The sequence below is a fragment of the Ochotona princeps genome, chromosome 25, assembly GCF_030435755.1.
Source record: "Ochotona princeps isolate mOchPri1 chromosome 25, mOchPri1.hap1, whole genome shotgun sequence".
Lineage (NCBI taxonomy): Eukaryota > Metazoa > Chordata > Mammalia > Lagomorpha > Ochotonidae > Ochotona > Ochotona princeps.
Window position 1 is genome coordinate 25043060 of NC_080856.1, and position 12606 is coordinate 25055665.

At 58.1% G+C, this 12606-nt stretch overlaps 2 protein-coding genes across 2 annotated transcripts; one reads left to right on the forward strand and one right to left on the reverse strand.

Moving 5' to 3' along the window:
* The first annotated feature begins 476 nt into the window (after positions 1 to 476).
* Positions 477 to 4420, forward strand: CDK5 (cyclin dependent kinase 5). Its single transcript, XM_004594422.4, has 12 exons — positions 477 to 626; positions 1285 to 1373; positions 1456 to 1523; positions 1639 to 1699; positions 1795 to 1851; positions 2468 to 2563; positions 2663 to 2737; positions 2913 to 3009; positions 3174 to 3243; positions 3764 to 3824; positions 3943 to 4023; positions 4136 to 4420. The coding sequence occupies exons 1-12, from the start codon at positions 590 to 592 to the stop codon at positions 4220 to 4222; spliced, it is 879 nt and encodes a 292-aa protein (XP_004594479.1). The 5' UTR covers positions 477 to 589; the 3' UTR covers positions 4223 to 4420.
* Positions 4421 to 5316: 896 nt separating this feature from the next.
* ASIC3 (acid sensing ion channel subunit 3) lies at positions 5317 to 9925 on the reverse strand. Its single transcript, XM_004594424.2, has 11 exons — positions 8445 to 9925; positions 7658 to 7808; positions 7311 to 7438; positions 7012 to 7213; positions 6855 to 6911; positions 6609 to 6756; positions 6225 to 6316; positions 6047 to 6126; positions 5878 to 5949; positions 5638 to 5696; positions 5317 to 5499 (listed from the first exon to the last, which is right to left on the reverse strand). Exons 1-11 carry the CDS (start codon positions 8976 to 8978, stop codon positions 5421 to 5423), a joined length of 1602 nt encoding a protein of 533 aa, XP_004594481.2. The 5' UTR covers positions 8979 to 9925; the 3' UTR covers positions 5317 to 5420.
* Positions 9926 to 12606: the final 2681 nt, after the last annotated feature.

Here is a 12606-nt window from a genome sequence, read left to right on the forward strand (position 1 = left end):
CGTTCAGAACCAGTCCCTCCCATGAACCCTGGGGTCTGGATAAGTGGTGGAGACCCGTGCTGAGGTCGTCAGGAGGTTGCCCGGTGTTCAATTAGCACCGACTGGGGCAGAGATGGGCCCAGTAGGGTTCGGGATCTGGGCCTCCAAACCTCAAAACCAAAGGCTCCCTACCCCCTACCCCGCTGCATTCTGGAACGCAGCGAACCCCTTTTCGAGAAGGCACGCAGAAAAGGAATAACAAGAGCGGGGCACACTGGGAACCGCGGCGTCAAGGTGGGGACGCCGGAGGAGCGGACACGTGATGCTTCCTGGGACTTGAAGTCCGAGCTTGGCCTCCACGCTCGAACGGGAGTCCCGGGAGTCGAATGCTGCAGAGAACCTCATCGCAGCCCATTGGGGGTTGTAGTTCTCTTACACGCATTTCCGAACAGCGCTGGGGAACCTGGCCGTCCTAAGACTACAAGCCCCAGAAGCCCTTGCGCAGACAGGAGGTGGGGCGGGGCCGGAGGCTGGGGTGCCGCCTCCTCCGCAACGCCGGGGCCGGGAGTCTTAGAACCCAGGGCCCGCAGGGGTCCCCACGGCCGCCGTGATGCAGAAATACGAGAAACTGGAGAAGATTGGGGAAGGTAATGGAACCACGGGGCGTTCCTGCAAGATCTTCTGCAGACCCTTCAGAATTCCTTGCAGCCCTGGCTCTCCCACGGTCTGCAATACTTACAGGCTCCGACCTCAGTCCTGGTTTGCAGCCCTGTCCCCCCGCCCCCCCCCCCCCCGCCCCCAGGCTCAACACTCGATGCAGACATCAGTCCTTTCCGTGTTAGCAATTCCCGCAGACTCCCCCTCCCAACCTTAGCGCTCCCTGTAGACCCGACCTCCCCACCGCGGCACTTCCTGCGTTTCCCACGCCTAAGCGTTAACTCCACTTGCACATCCTCACTCTGACCTCCCCCACCCCAACCTCAGCCCTTGTTGCAGATCTCCAGCCTTAAAGTTTCTGCAGGTCCCCCATTCTCTCCCAGAGCCCTGCTGTCTCCAGACCCCCCGGGAGTGCCGCCTTTTTTAGGGACATCCTAATCCAGCGCAGGGGAGATTCTTCCTGCAACTTAAACCTTTGAGCCTCAAACAGGCACCTCCTCGCCCTTTCCTCCCTATCACAACCCCCCTTACAAAGCTCGTCCCAGCCTGGCCTTCACCTGGAAGCCCTTACCCTCTTGCACCTCCACGAATTCCTGAGGTGTGGAGGGTGCCTCATTCTTCCCCTCACCCATGACCTGCTCTCCCCAGGTACCTATGGAACCGTGTTCAAGGCCAAAAACCGAGAGACTCATGAAATTGTGGCTCTGAAACGTGTGAGATTGGATGACGATGATGAGGTAGGTCTAGGGCACCAGGGCAGCGGGAGGCAGCTGGGGGGTGCCATGGGTGGGATCCGACTGCTGCTTCCTCACCATGCAGGGTGTGCCGAGTTCAGCCCTGCGGGAGATCTGTCTGCTCAAGGAGCTGAAGCACAAGAACATTGTCAGGTATGTGGGGAGCAGGGCCTCAGGTGGTGGAACAGGGGGCTTCAGCCCGGGTTGGGGTCCTGCTGGGATGCCTGGCTGAGCCCCTTCTCTGCTCCACCCCCCCCCCCCCCCCCAGGCTTCACGATGTCCTGCATAGTGACAAGAAACTGACTCTGGTGTTTGAGTTCTGTGACCAGGTGAAAGGGAAGAACCTTGCGGAGTGGGGGCGGGGTATAGGGGTGCATACTGAGCTTCAGCTCTCTCCTGTTCTCCTTGCCCCATCACCCTCTAGGACCTGAAAAAGTATTTTGACAGTTGCAATGGTGACCTCGACCCTGAGATTGTGAAGGTGAGGGGAGGAGTGTTCTGGGTACCGTCCAAGGATGGGGTGCAAATCTATGTCCAGGGTCAGCTTTCCTGTTTAGGCACCAAACATGGTCTTTCTGGGGGTGCTGGGGGGTGAGTAAACCCTGTTTCTGACATCTAGGGGCCTCTAGGCTTAGCTGGTGTTTTTTCCTGGTCTCCTTGCACCTGGGCAGTGACATGCTGATGTTGGGGGTATATATGCCCAATGAGCTGCCTTCTTTCATTCAACAAATATTTACCGCATGTACTAAGCCTCAGCCCAGGGTCCAGGGGAGTCAGGTTCTGGCAACACTAGAGCACAATATTAACGTTGTGGCTGATAGGCTGTTCACTCAGATGTGGCCAGGTAGAGGAGAGCGATATGGGCTGGGAAGGCAGGAGACCCATCAAGGCTGTAAGGTGTAGAAATGTGGGAAGCAGAACCAGCTTGTGCACTGCTGATCAACTTCCCACCATGCTGCAAAGCGCACCCTTGATGGAGAAGGTGTGATGCTATCCTGAGTTCAGTGCTGGAAACTGGGGGAAACAGGGCACACCCCCGCTGCTGGGTCTCGCCTCGTGTCCAGGATGTCTGACTGTCCTCTCTGTCCCCACTCCAGTCATTCCTCTTCCAGCTGCTGAAAGGTCTGGGGTTCTGTCACAGCCGCAATGTACTGCACAGGGACCTGAAGCCTCAGAACCTGCTCATCAACAGGGTACTGCTCGGGATAGAAGGCAGAGGGTTGGGGGCTGGAGCCCGCCCTGAGCCCACTGAAAAGCCCTACTCCATATGTCTTCTTCCTGTTTGCCCTCAGAATGGGGAGCTGAAGTTGGCTGATTTTGGCTTGGCTCGCGCCTTTGGGATCCCTGTCCGCTGTTACTCAGCTGAGGTGAGCTGGGGGTTGGGATGCAGTGAGCTGAGAGGGGCAATCCACTATGGATGCTTCTCAGCTCCTACTCCAGGTCCAGCTGGAAATGCTCACTCCTTCTCTCTGAACGTCCTCTCCAACCTTCTGCCCAGGCCTCTAACTGGGTACCCCGCTGGGCGGGGGGGATCTTCTCTAGGTGGTCACGCTGTGGTACCGCCCACCGGATGTCCTCTTTGGGGCCAAGCTGTACTCCACATCTATTGACATGTGGTCAGCCGGCTGCATCTTCGCAGGTGACTGCCAGGGCTCTGCAGAGGCATAGGCTCCCCTATCTGGGTGCTCACATAGGGCCCTGGCGGGAGAAGGGAGTAAGGCCCTTGGGTCTGAGAATGGCAGGTGCAGGGGCTGCCTCTGAACAAGAAGTGCTCAGTGTTTCATGGCTGTTCCCCTCTCCCAGAGCTGGCAAATGCTGGGCGGCCTCTTTTCCCCGGCAACGATGTAGACGACCAGCTGAAGAGGATCTTCCGATATCCTTTTAACGCCCCTGAGCCCGCCCAAGGGGGTGAGTGTGTGAGTCTATAGCACAGGTGTGAGGGCAGCAATGGCTTAGCAGAGACGTTGGGGCATGTGGACTTGCTTCTGAGGGTGAGAGGTGGGAGGCAGATACACATGGTGCAGAGGTACGGGCTGTGGATGTGAGGGCATGCTGGGGCAGCAGACACAATGGTATGCTTCCAGGTGAGAGGGGGATTCCTGGGCCAAAGGAGACAAAAGGAGCAGGGGTTTTGTGGAGGAAGGGGATGAAGAGCTGGCTTCTTTGGGATCATAGGCATCAGCACTTGGGTTAGTGTCTGCCACATGTGTGACTCTTCTTGACACCATGCTGTTGGCACTGCATATGCAAGCCACCTGCTCAGAGCTCTCTTCTGTTCTGAGCCAGGGGGACAGAGTAATGAGGGGCTGTGGAGTCTGATATAGGGAGACCTAGCCTGGAGGGGGCCTCTTCCCCTGCCCCTGAAGATGAGTGACCCTTGACCCCGTGGACACATTGCTGGGGACACCAACTGAGGAGCAGTGGCCTGCGATGACCAAGCTGCCAGATTATAAGGTGGGACTGGGAATGGGAGAGATGAGTTGTGGTGATCCCTTGGGGGTCCTTCTCAATTCCCAGCTTTGCAGCTGTCCTGTCCCATACTGCTGATCTGACTCCCTCTGTCCCTCCACAGCCCTACCCCATGTACCCAGCCACAACGTCCCTGGTGAACGTCGTGCCCAAGCTCAATGCCACAGGGAGGGACCTGCTACAGGTAGAGAGAGGGGCTGGGACATTTGTCCAGAGGGACTTTGGGAGGGTGATACTTCTGGACAGCTGACCTGGCCTGACCTGACCCTGCCACCGCCTTCCTCCCCTGTCTCTAGAACCTTCTGAAGTGTAACCCTGTCCAGCGCATCTCAGCAGAAGAAGCTCTGCAGCACCCTTACTTCTCAGACTTTTGTCCCCCCTAGACCCTGGGCTTCCTGCCTGCCAGGCTGGGGCCTGGCCTATTTAAGCCCCACTCCCAGGAGGGGAGGAACTGTGGGAGGTGCCCTGAGTGCTGCGCCCCAGCTGTGCTGGGTCCAGCTGGGGTGGAGGTGCCCTGGCCTGTGGTCTTTACTCCCTCCATGGACTTTATTTAATTTCATAAACTGGCTCCTTTCCCACAGTCTGCTGATGTGGTAGTAGGGTGGCTCTGAAGGGGGTATGTGCTGGGGGCCCTGCCCTTCTACCACCCTCTGCAAACTGGCTTCCCCACGTGACCCAGCCCAGCTCTAAGCAGCCAAGCCCCAAGGATGACCCTATTGATGCTAAGAGGAGCCCTGTGCTCTACCCCTTCCTTCCTCTGCCAGGACACAGTCCCAGAGGGTTAGGCAGCCCTCATGTCCATCTGCAGTGGGGAGAAGAGGGTTGGCCCTTTCCTTGTGCTCCTTAGCCCCTGCAGCCTGTATTGTCCCTTCTCTCTTCACACCCCTACCCAGGCATGCAGGCTGCAGCAAGTGAGCACCCCTTCCTGCATTCCCTTGCTTGTCAGTTTCCCAGTACACAAGGGAGGCTGGGTTTGTGGCTGGGGCCTGACCAGAAGGAAGAGGCCGTACCTTCTACTCCTCCATCCCCACCATCTGCAGCTGGGAGGAAGCTAGGGAAGCAAGAGCTGTTCTCAGGTGGACAGTTGTGAATCAGTCCCCAATGAGGGAAATAGACTCAAGACCTCAGGCAGGACATCAGTGGAATGGCCCCCTTCTCTTTTCCCTCTTCACCATCTTCCAGTCCTTCCCTACCAGCGCAGGGAGGCCCTGCTGAGTGGGACTCCTGTATGCCCTCCCACAGAACCCAGATCTTGGGGGAGACCTGTTCCTTCCGTCTCTCTGGGATGTCAGCCGATAAACTCCGAGGTGCAAACGGCTCCTGTCCTCTTCTTACTGAGCGAGATCAGCTAACCTGGACCCAACCTTACATTTCAGAGGCCAATGTCAGCTGGCTAGCAGCCAGAGAGAACCCCTGGTGCCCAAATAGGGTCAGCTTTGGTCTGGCTAGGCCCTGCCCTGGAAGAGGAATGCCCAAGGCAGATGCATTAGTACTTTATTTGGGGTGAAGATAGCCAAGACACACATATGCTGGCTCCATCCAGAATGTTGAGTTGTGGCCACAAGGACCCGGATGGAAGGGCTAGAGCCGAGTGACGAGGTAGCAGGTGCGGTGGGAGGCAGAGAGAGTCTTGGTGATGGCACAGGGAGGGGTGGGAGCCCTAGGAGGACAGACCACAGAGTTGCCCAGGAGCCCTTCACATCCACAGCCTGCCCCTGCCCCCCAGCCCCAGAATAGATTTAGGCCACTGGAGTGGACCTGCCCCTTCTTTGACCTTGGAGGGTACATTTTATATTACCTGGGGCCAAGACCAACATGAGGAACTTGAGTTCGTTGGCTGCTCAGTCCTTCCTGAAGCTGTGGGAGAAGGGAGAGGGTCAGGGGTGGGGGGAGGGGCGCCCAGGGACCAGGCACGGTCACTACCCCCCTGTCTGACAGGGATGATGTTTGTCTGGCATGCCCACCCAACTTCCCAACCCCCCACCATCCAGGGTGGGGGGTGGCAGAGGAAGCAGCGGGGAGGGGGGTGGGGCCTTACCAGACTGGTGCTGGAGTGCCTCTGGGAGCGCCTTCGGTTCCAGAAATACCCCAGAACTCTGTCTTGGAACACCTGGGACAGAGAGTAGGGGGAAGTGGCCAGTGCGCACCTTCCCTGGGGATCGCTGGGACTGATTCCTCCCCCTCCCCTAGCTGGGGCCCTTGCCTACCTCACAGAGGTAGTCTAGGATCTCAAGGATGGTGAGCAGGCTGGCCCCAATGAACAGCCCCATCTGGCCCCCAATGTCGCCTGTGGAGACAGTCACCTGACATTCTCAGCCACCTGCCCTTGCCCACCCCTCCCAGACCCTGGGGGTGGGCGACGAGTTTCTGTACACGCACACACACCTAGCAGTTCTGACACTTCGTAGGCCTTCTTCTGCTCCACCGTCTCATAGTTGAGGGCCTCGAAGAAGATGTCTAAGACAAGCACATTCTCCCTAAAGGAAAGAAAGGCTTCGAATGTTCACAGGACCTACCCGGCTACCAGCTGCTGCCAGGAAGCAGGTTTTTCTCTGTTACTCTGAAGAACCCTGAGAAAGAGCATGCATCTCCCTCAGGGGCAGCGAGGCCAAGCAGTTTCCAGAGTCGCACATCTGTGATGACGTGGAGTAGGGCGTCCAGCCTGGCCGTGCGCCCTGCCCTCCTGACCAAGCTTCCCACCAGCACCCCCTTAACCCGGAGGAGGCAGCCTGGCGGCCCACCCGCTCCAGCCTGCCAGGCTCTGCTCACGTGATGTAGGCCTCGCTGCGGTTGTATTTCCGAGCCAGGTAGCGGGCGGCGGCACGGCTCGGGATCCGAACCATGGAGAGCTCCTTGGCGTAGCGTGTGATGGCACACGGGTTGGGACAGACGCACGCGTCCTTCCGCAGCATGGCGTCTGCGGATCACAAAGGCCGCAGTTAGAGCCGTCTGCGGCAGGGTGGAGGTCAAGGGCGGGATGAGGGTGGGGAATTGGGCTGCAGGTTTGCTTCTTACCCAGGGCCGGGTTGGCACAATCCTTGTACTGTTGGGGGCTGCATACGGGTGCGCCTCCTGGGGTGGGGAGAGGAGACAGCCTTAGGTGTCCCCAACCCTAGTCCTCCCTCAGGTCCCTGCCCCCACCCCAAGGATTCCGACACCCCTAGCCCCTTACCGGGCATGTGCATCATTCGACAGCCACACTTGCGAGCCACGTAGCGGGCCTCACAGGCCAAGCGACACCCCATTAGGCTGTAGGGAGGGCTGGGGTTGGGGCTGGGCTCAGGGAAACCCAAGGCATCGGAGGACTCTGACTCAAAGTCAGGGTCCAGAGACACAGAACTGCAGTCACCCCAAGGTGGAGGTAGGAAGCTTAGCTGTGAGGGGGACAGAGGAGAATGTAAGAGATGTGGAGTCCCTGGGGTAAGTCTGGGATGGAAGGGCAGGCTGAGAGGGGTTTAGATGTGGGTGTACCTGCTGCTGCTGGCAGGACACAAAGGTCTGGTAGCCAGGAGCAGCACCGAAGCCCAGCTGGTCGATGACTGGCGGCTCCTCCTGGCTGTGGACCTGCACTCGAATCCCCACTTCAAATGGGGTCTCCTCTGTGGGGAGAAGCCCCTGGGGCTTGAGACCCAACCTTTGGTCCTGCTGGCCAGTCCAGATGGGACGTCCCCCTGCAGCATCCCCCCAACACATACCCCCAAGGCAGGGACAAGCCATCCTGGCCTCTTCTCACAGGACCCTCTCTGCAGCACCCCACCTCCTCTCCTCTGTAGCCCTTCTTGTGCCAGCCACCACAGGCTCCCACTGGTACTGCATACCCATGTCTCTCCACACAGGCAGGTACTCCTCCTGCTGCACATCCAGCATGAGCTCCAGCCCATTGCCAGCACCACCCTTGGGAGTGGTGAGCAGCTCTGCCCCATTGGCACCAGAGTTGAATGTATAGCACTGTCCCATCCTGGTCAAGATCTGGGGAAGGGCAGAGGAGGTACAGTGATAGTCTCCGTACCCCATGGCAGGTTAAAGGCAGGGACCTCTTGTTTCCTCACGCTCAGAGTCTGAGTGCTGGAACCCACGACCTCATGCACCAGCCCTGCTCTGCTTACTGGCACACACAATTGGATGTTTGTGGATGTATACCTGCTCGTCATTCGCACTCCCCCACTCCCTTCAAAGTCCAGAGCACTGCCTTCGATGGTGAGGTTCTCTTTGGGGGTTTGGGCTAAAAGGACATGGGCTGCAGTGACCCTCCTCTGGGGCTGGCAGAATTTGAAGAGGTGGAGGGAAAGCAAGCCTCCTCCACCTGGCAGAGAACAGTGCCACCAGGGAGTCCCTTGTCCCAGGGGTAGTGTTGCCACAGGCCAGCACTAGGCTCTGGGGTCAACCTGGATTTCTGCCTTAGCTAAAAGGCATGGTTTTACACACTGCTGTCCAGCTCAGAGACAGGGAGGGGCACCCCAGGACAGGCACTTGTGCAGTGGGGAGTATGTGTCCTGTGGGCAAGAAGGCATCCCCAGGCAGGGATCATCAGGGAGCCCTGACTCTGGGGGAACCTGGGACAGCAAGGCCGGGGAATGTGTGATGGGCATGGGGGAGACAGCTCACCACAGTGAAGTTCTCAGGCCCACATGGTTGACCACGGTAGCGGCAGTCCAGCAGCATGTCCTCCAAGGAGTGGCCGGCACGAGCATACAGCTGTGCCATGTCGAATGTGGAACTGGGCATGAAGCCGGGTGGTGCAGGGGGCCGACCCAGGGCACGCAGGAAGGCCGCGTGTTCAGCAGGGTCCAGGCCCAGCAGCGCAGGTCCAGCCCAGTGCAGGTCATTGGGTGTGAGGCGTGAGCGGCGCAGTGCGTTGATGTTGCAGAGGGTGACGGCTGGGAAGGTGAGCTGGTGGCTCTCGCGCTCATCCAGGGCTGTCTCATGGTGGAACTCTCCATAGTAACGCACCCTCTCAGCCACCTGGTAGAGGAAGGCAGCCAACGACAGGAGCACAGCTGCAGCCCACAACCCCCGGCGCAGGGTCAGGCCCCCAGGGCCGAAGACATGCCCCAGCCCGTGCAGTGTACAGCTGCTGGCGAACACGCGGATGTCAGAGGCTGACCGTTGGGCTGCTTTCTGTTCTGATGGGGGCTTCATGGTCGCAGCCCTCAGAGGGGGCTGCACCTAGGACCTGTTGGCAGGATAGGTTAGCTGGAGGGCTGTGCCAGCAGGGGGTGAGATAGGATGCAGGTGGCCAAGAAGAGGCCACAGTGGGTGAGGCAAGGGGAGGAGAGGAGAGAAAAGAGGAGAGGAGAGAAGGGAGAAGGAACCGGGACTAAGGGGCGGGGAGATGCTGGCCTGGCCGGACAGGACGAAGTGGCCTGGTCAGTCTGCCTGCAGAAAGAGGCAGCGGTTCCTCGGGGCTTGGCGCTGGGCTGGGGTCTGTGCAGCACAGCCCAGGCAGGGCGCAGGCAGTGGCGGCAGCAGGGGCTGAGGAGCGGTGCTGAAGTGATGCTGAGCCAGAGCTGCCGCAGAGGATTGGGTTTCAGCAGTGAGGGGGGCCAGGGGGCCAGCAGCGCACTCGGGGAGGGGGGAAGTCCCTGGGGCTCCAGGCTGAGCCATTAGTGCAGTGGCGGGGGCGGGGGGTGTGCCTTGGCTGTCAGGGATCAGAGATGCCGCCAGAGGAAACCACAGCAAGTCTGGGTAGGACTTGAGAGGAACCCAAGGGTGGGGGCTGGGAGTGCCTTAAGGACCCTCGAGGTTCCTTGGTGCTACCTTGTGTGTTGGGCCTGGGTGGGAGGCGTCAGCTGGTGACCCTCAGTCCACTTCTTCCTCTTCAGGTCTTTCTGGCATTCCCATTAACCTCATCCAGGATCATTTGTTCTTTCACAAAGAGTGGACTTGGCTCTTGACCAGGTTGGAAAGTTTGGCACTGACAGTTCCTTTTTCTTTGCCCCAGCCTTCCTTCTTCCCTGGGATGAACAGGGACCTCTCAACCAGGGTGGTTTTTCTGGAGTGCCCCCCTTTCCCTAAGGAGCCAGATCCCATATCTCCGCACTCATGCCTAGGAGGCTGATTGCTGCCACCCTGTGGCCTTACCTGCCACTCCCCAAGTACAGCGCGGTGCCCCTTCACCTCCCAGGTAACATGGTTGTTTAGCCACTCTCCAGAGAACATGGGTGACCCACCACCAGCTTCCCAGCTACCATAGGTACACTGTGATTTTATATCTTACTCTTCTCACTTAAAATGTTCTGGAGACTGTGAAATAGCTGGAAAACATCCTTTTTAAAACAGCTTTAGGGCCTGGCGGCATGGACTAGCAGCTAAAGTCCTCACCTTGAACACCCCGGGATCCCATATGGGTGCCGGTTCTAATCCCGGCAGCTCCACTTCCCATCCAGCTCCCTGCTTGTGGCCTGGGAAAGCAGTCGAGGACGGCCCAAAGCCTTGGGACCCTGCACCCGCGTGGGAGACCTGGAAGAGGTTCCAGGTTCCCGGGTTTGGATCGGCACAGCACCAGCCGTTGCGGCTCACTTGGGGAGTGAATCATCGGATGGAAGATCTTCCTCTCTGTCTCTCCTCTCTGTATATCTGACTTTGTAATAAAAATAAAATAAATCTTAAAAAAAAAAGTTTTATTTATTTGAGTTGCAGTGACACCCTCCCCCTCCCCCCACTAGAGAATTCTTCCAATCACAGTTCACTTCCCAAATATCTACAACAGCTGGGGCTGGGCCAGGCCAGAGCCTGGAGCCAGGAATCCCACTGTCTCCTATGTGGGTAGCAGGGATGGGACCCCAAGCAGTGGCTCATTGCCGCTTACTGTGCACACTGCCCTTCCCCGAGTGGCTGCACACCTCCATTCTGTAGAGGCACTACCGTTGACGTCAGCATTCCCTGCACTGAGGGGTCAGGGGGTTTCCAATCCATCACAGATAGTACCAGTATCAATACTGTCACAGCCAGGTCAACTCCTGGAAGCAGAACTGCTGGGTCAAGAGTTGGAAATCTGATAGTTGGCTCCAAATTCCCCCACAGCTGTGCCATTTGCACTTTCACCAGCAAGGCGGAAGTAGGCCAGTCCTGCCCAGGGCTGGAGTCACTGTGCCCTTGAGCCAGATAGGGATGCCCAGGGCACTGCACGAACCAGAGAAAGCTGACCCTGAGAGATTTCAGATTAACTGAGAGAAAAAGCTGCTGATGCTCCAAGGAAGACGGGATGGGGCAGGATTCAGAAAACATCAGTGCTGTCAGCTGGGTAGGCACCAGCAGGCGTGAGCAGCATGAGGGGCATGTCATAGCTGCAGGTCACAGGAGCCAGCCCCAGGGTTGCGCCTGTGCAGACTGCAGGGCCCTGTCCCCATCAAGCTCAGTTCTACCCCTGTGCATTGAGAAATGCGCAACACTTCCCCGTCAATCCCAGAGAGAGCAGGCTCACTCCCATCGATTTATTCCTGAAATTTATTTCTAGTCCATCTCTGTCCAAAAAATGTTTGAAGCTACTAGGTTCATCTGGCTTTTGATGTAAAAGGCAGAAACTGAGTGCCACAGCCCCCATGGGCTCACCCCTGCCCCAACTGCCTGGCTTTCTGTCTGGACTGTGAACTTCACAGGGAGAGGGACCCATCTGGAGGCAGGTGGCAAGTGCCCAAGCAAGAACTCTGTTGGAAGAGGTGACACCTTTGGGTGGCACAGATGTGAGGCTGCCGCACTGTGACCCGTAAACCTTTTCTTGTAGATTATCTTATTTAAACTTTCAGAGTTAGCTTTCATGGTCAGCAGCAGCCAGTGGCAGGGGAGCCAAGGTCGAGGTAAGGTTTCAGTGAGTGGATACAGACAGCTCAGCCGGACAAGCTTGACTGGCCCTGGGGTTTCGCTACTTCCCCAGTAGTGGGTGGGAGAAGGGGCAGGGCTGCATTCAGAGAAGCCAGCCTGAAGCTGTAAGGAGAGACCAAGCATCTGGTATCAGAAGGCCTCCTGGGCAGCTTGAGTCTTGGCTGGCTGGCCCAGGGCAAAGAGCTGGGATGGTGGAGACTTGCCAGGAAGTGAAGGCCCTGCACTGTGGTGCACTCGGGGAGGGTTTAGTGGCCAAAGCTAACCCCCAAGTCCCACTCCATGGGCTGCTGCTGCCCAAATATGCAACCTCAGTGAGGGGACCCTGTAGATTTTTGGTAGTTTGTTGCAAAAGTAGCATCTGGCCCTAAGCCATGCCCACAACAGGCTGTGAGTCCCTCCCTGGTTCACTGCTACTTCTTCCAGGCTGGTCTCCCACTGGCAGTCATATGCACTGCCCATGGCCCTTGAGACATGGTATGGCCTCTGTCACAGGCTAGGTTCAAAATGCATGGCTGGCTAGGGAGTGAGCTCTGTGGACACATCAGGGCAAGGTTCCCAGGGGCAAGTGACCTAGATAACCGGGAGTGGGTGGTCCCTGGCCCTGGGTGTAGGTGGGGGCTGCTCCCTAGTCCTGGGGTGCTAGTTCAGTCAAAGAGCCGTTCCTGGGTGCCTCTCTGGGCTTCCTGGAGTCCAGCTGTCCCTCATTCACAGCTTGGGGGGCACAGGCCCATGGCTTGTAGCCGGCCCTGGTGAGGCCATGTCCTGCATTCTCCTTGCGCCTCCCTGCTCTTGATCAGGTTCATTTCATACTGTACTGTGCACTAACTGCTTCCTATCAGTTTGGTCTTGTAGGCTCTGGGGCTGCCCCAGCTGAGGAGGAGGAGGCTGGTGTGTGCCTCTGGAGTCAAAGACTTGGGGTACACAGAGCAGAGCCAATAGGAGACAG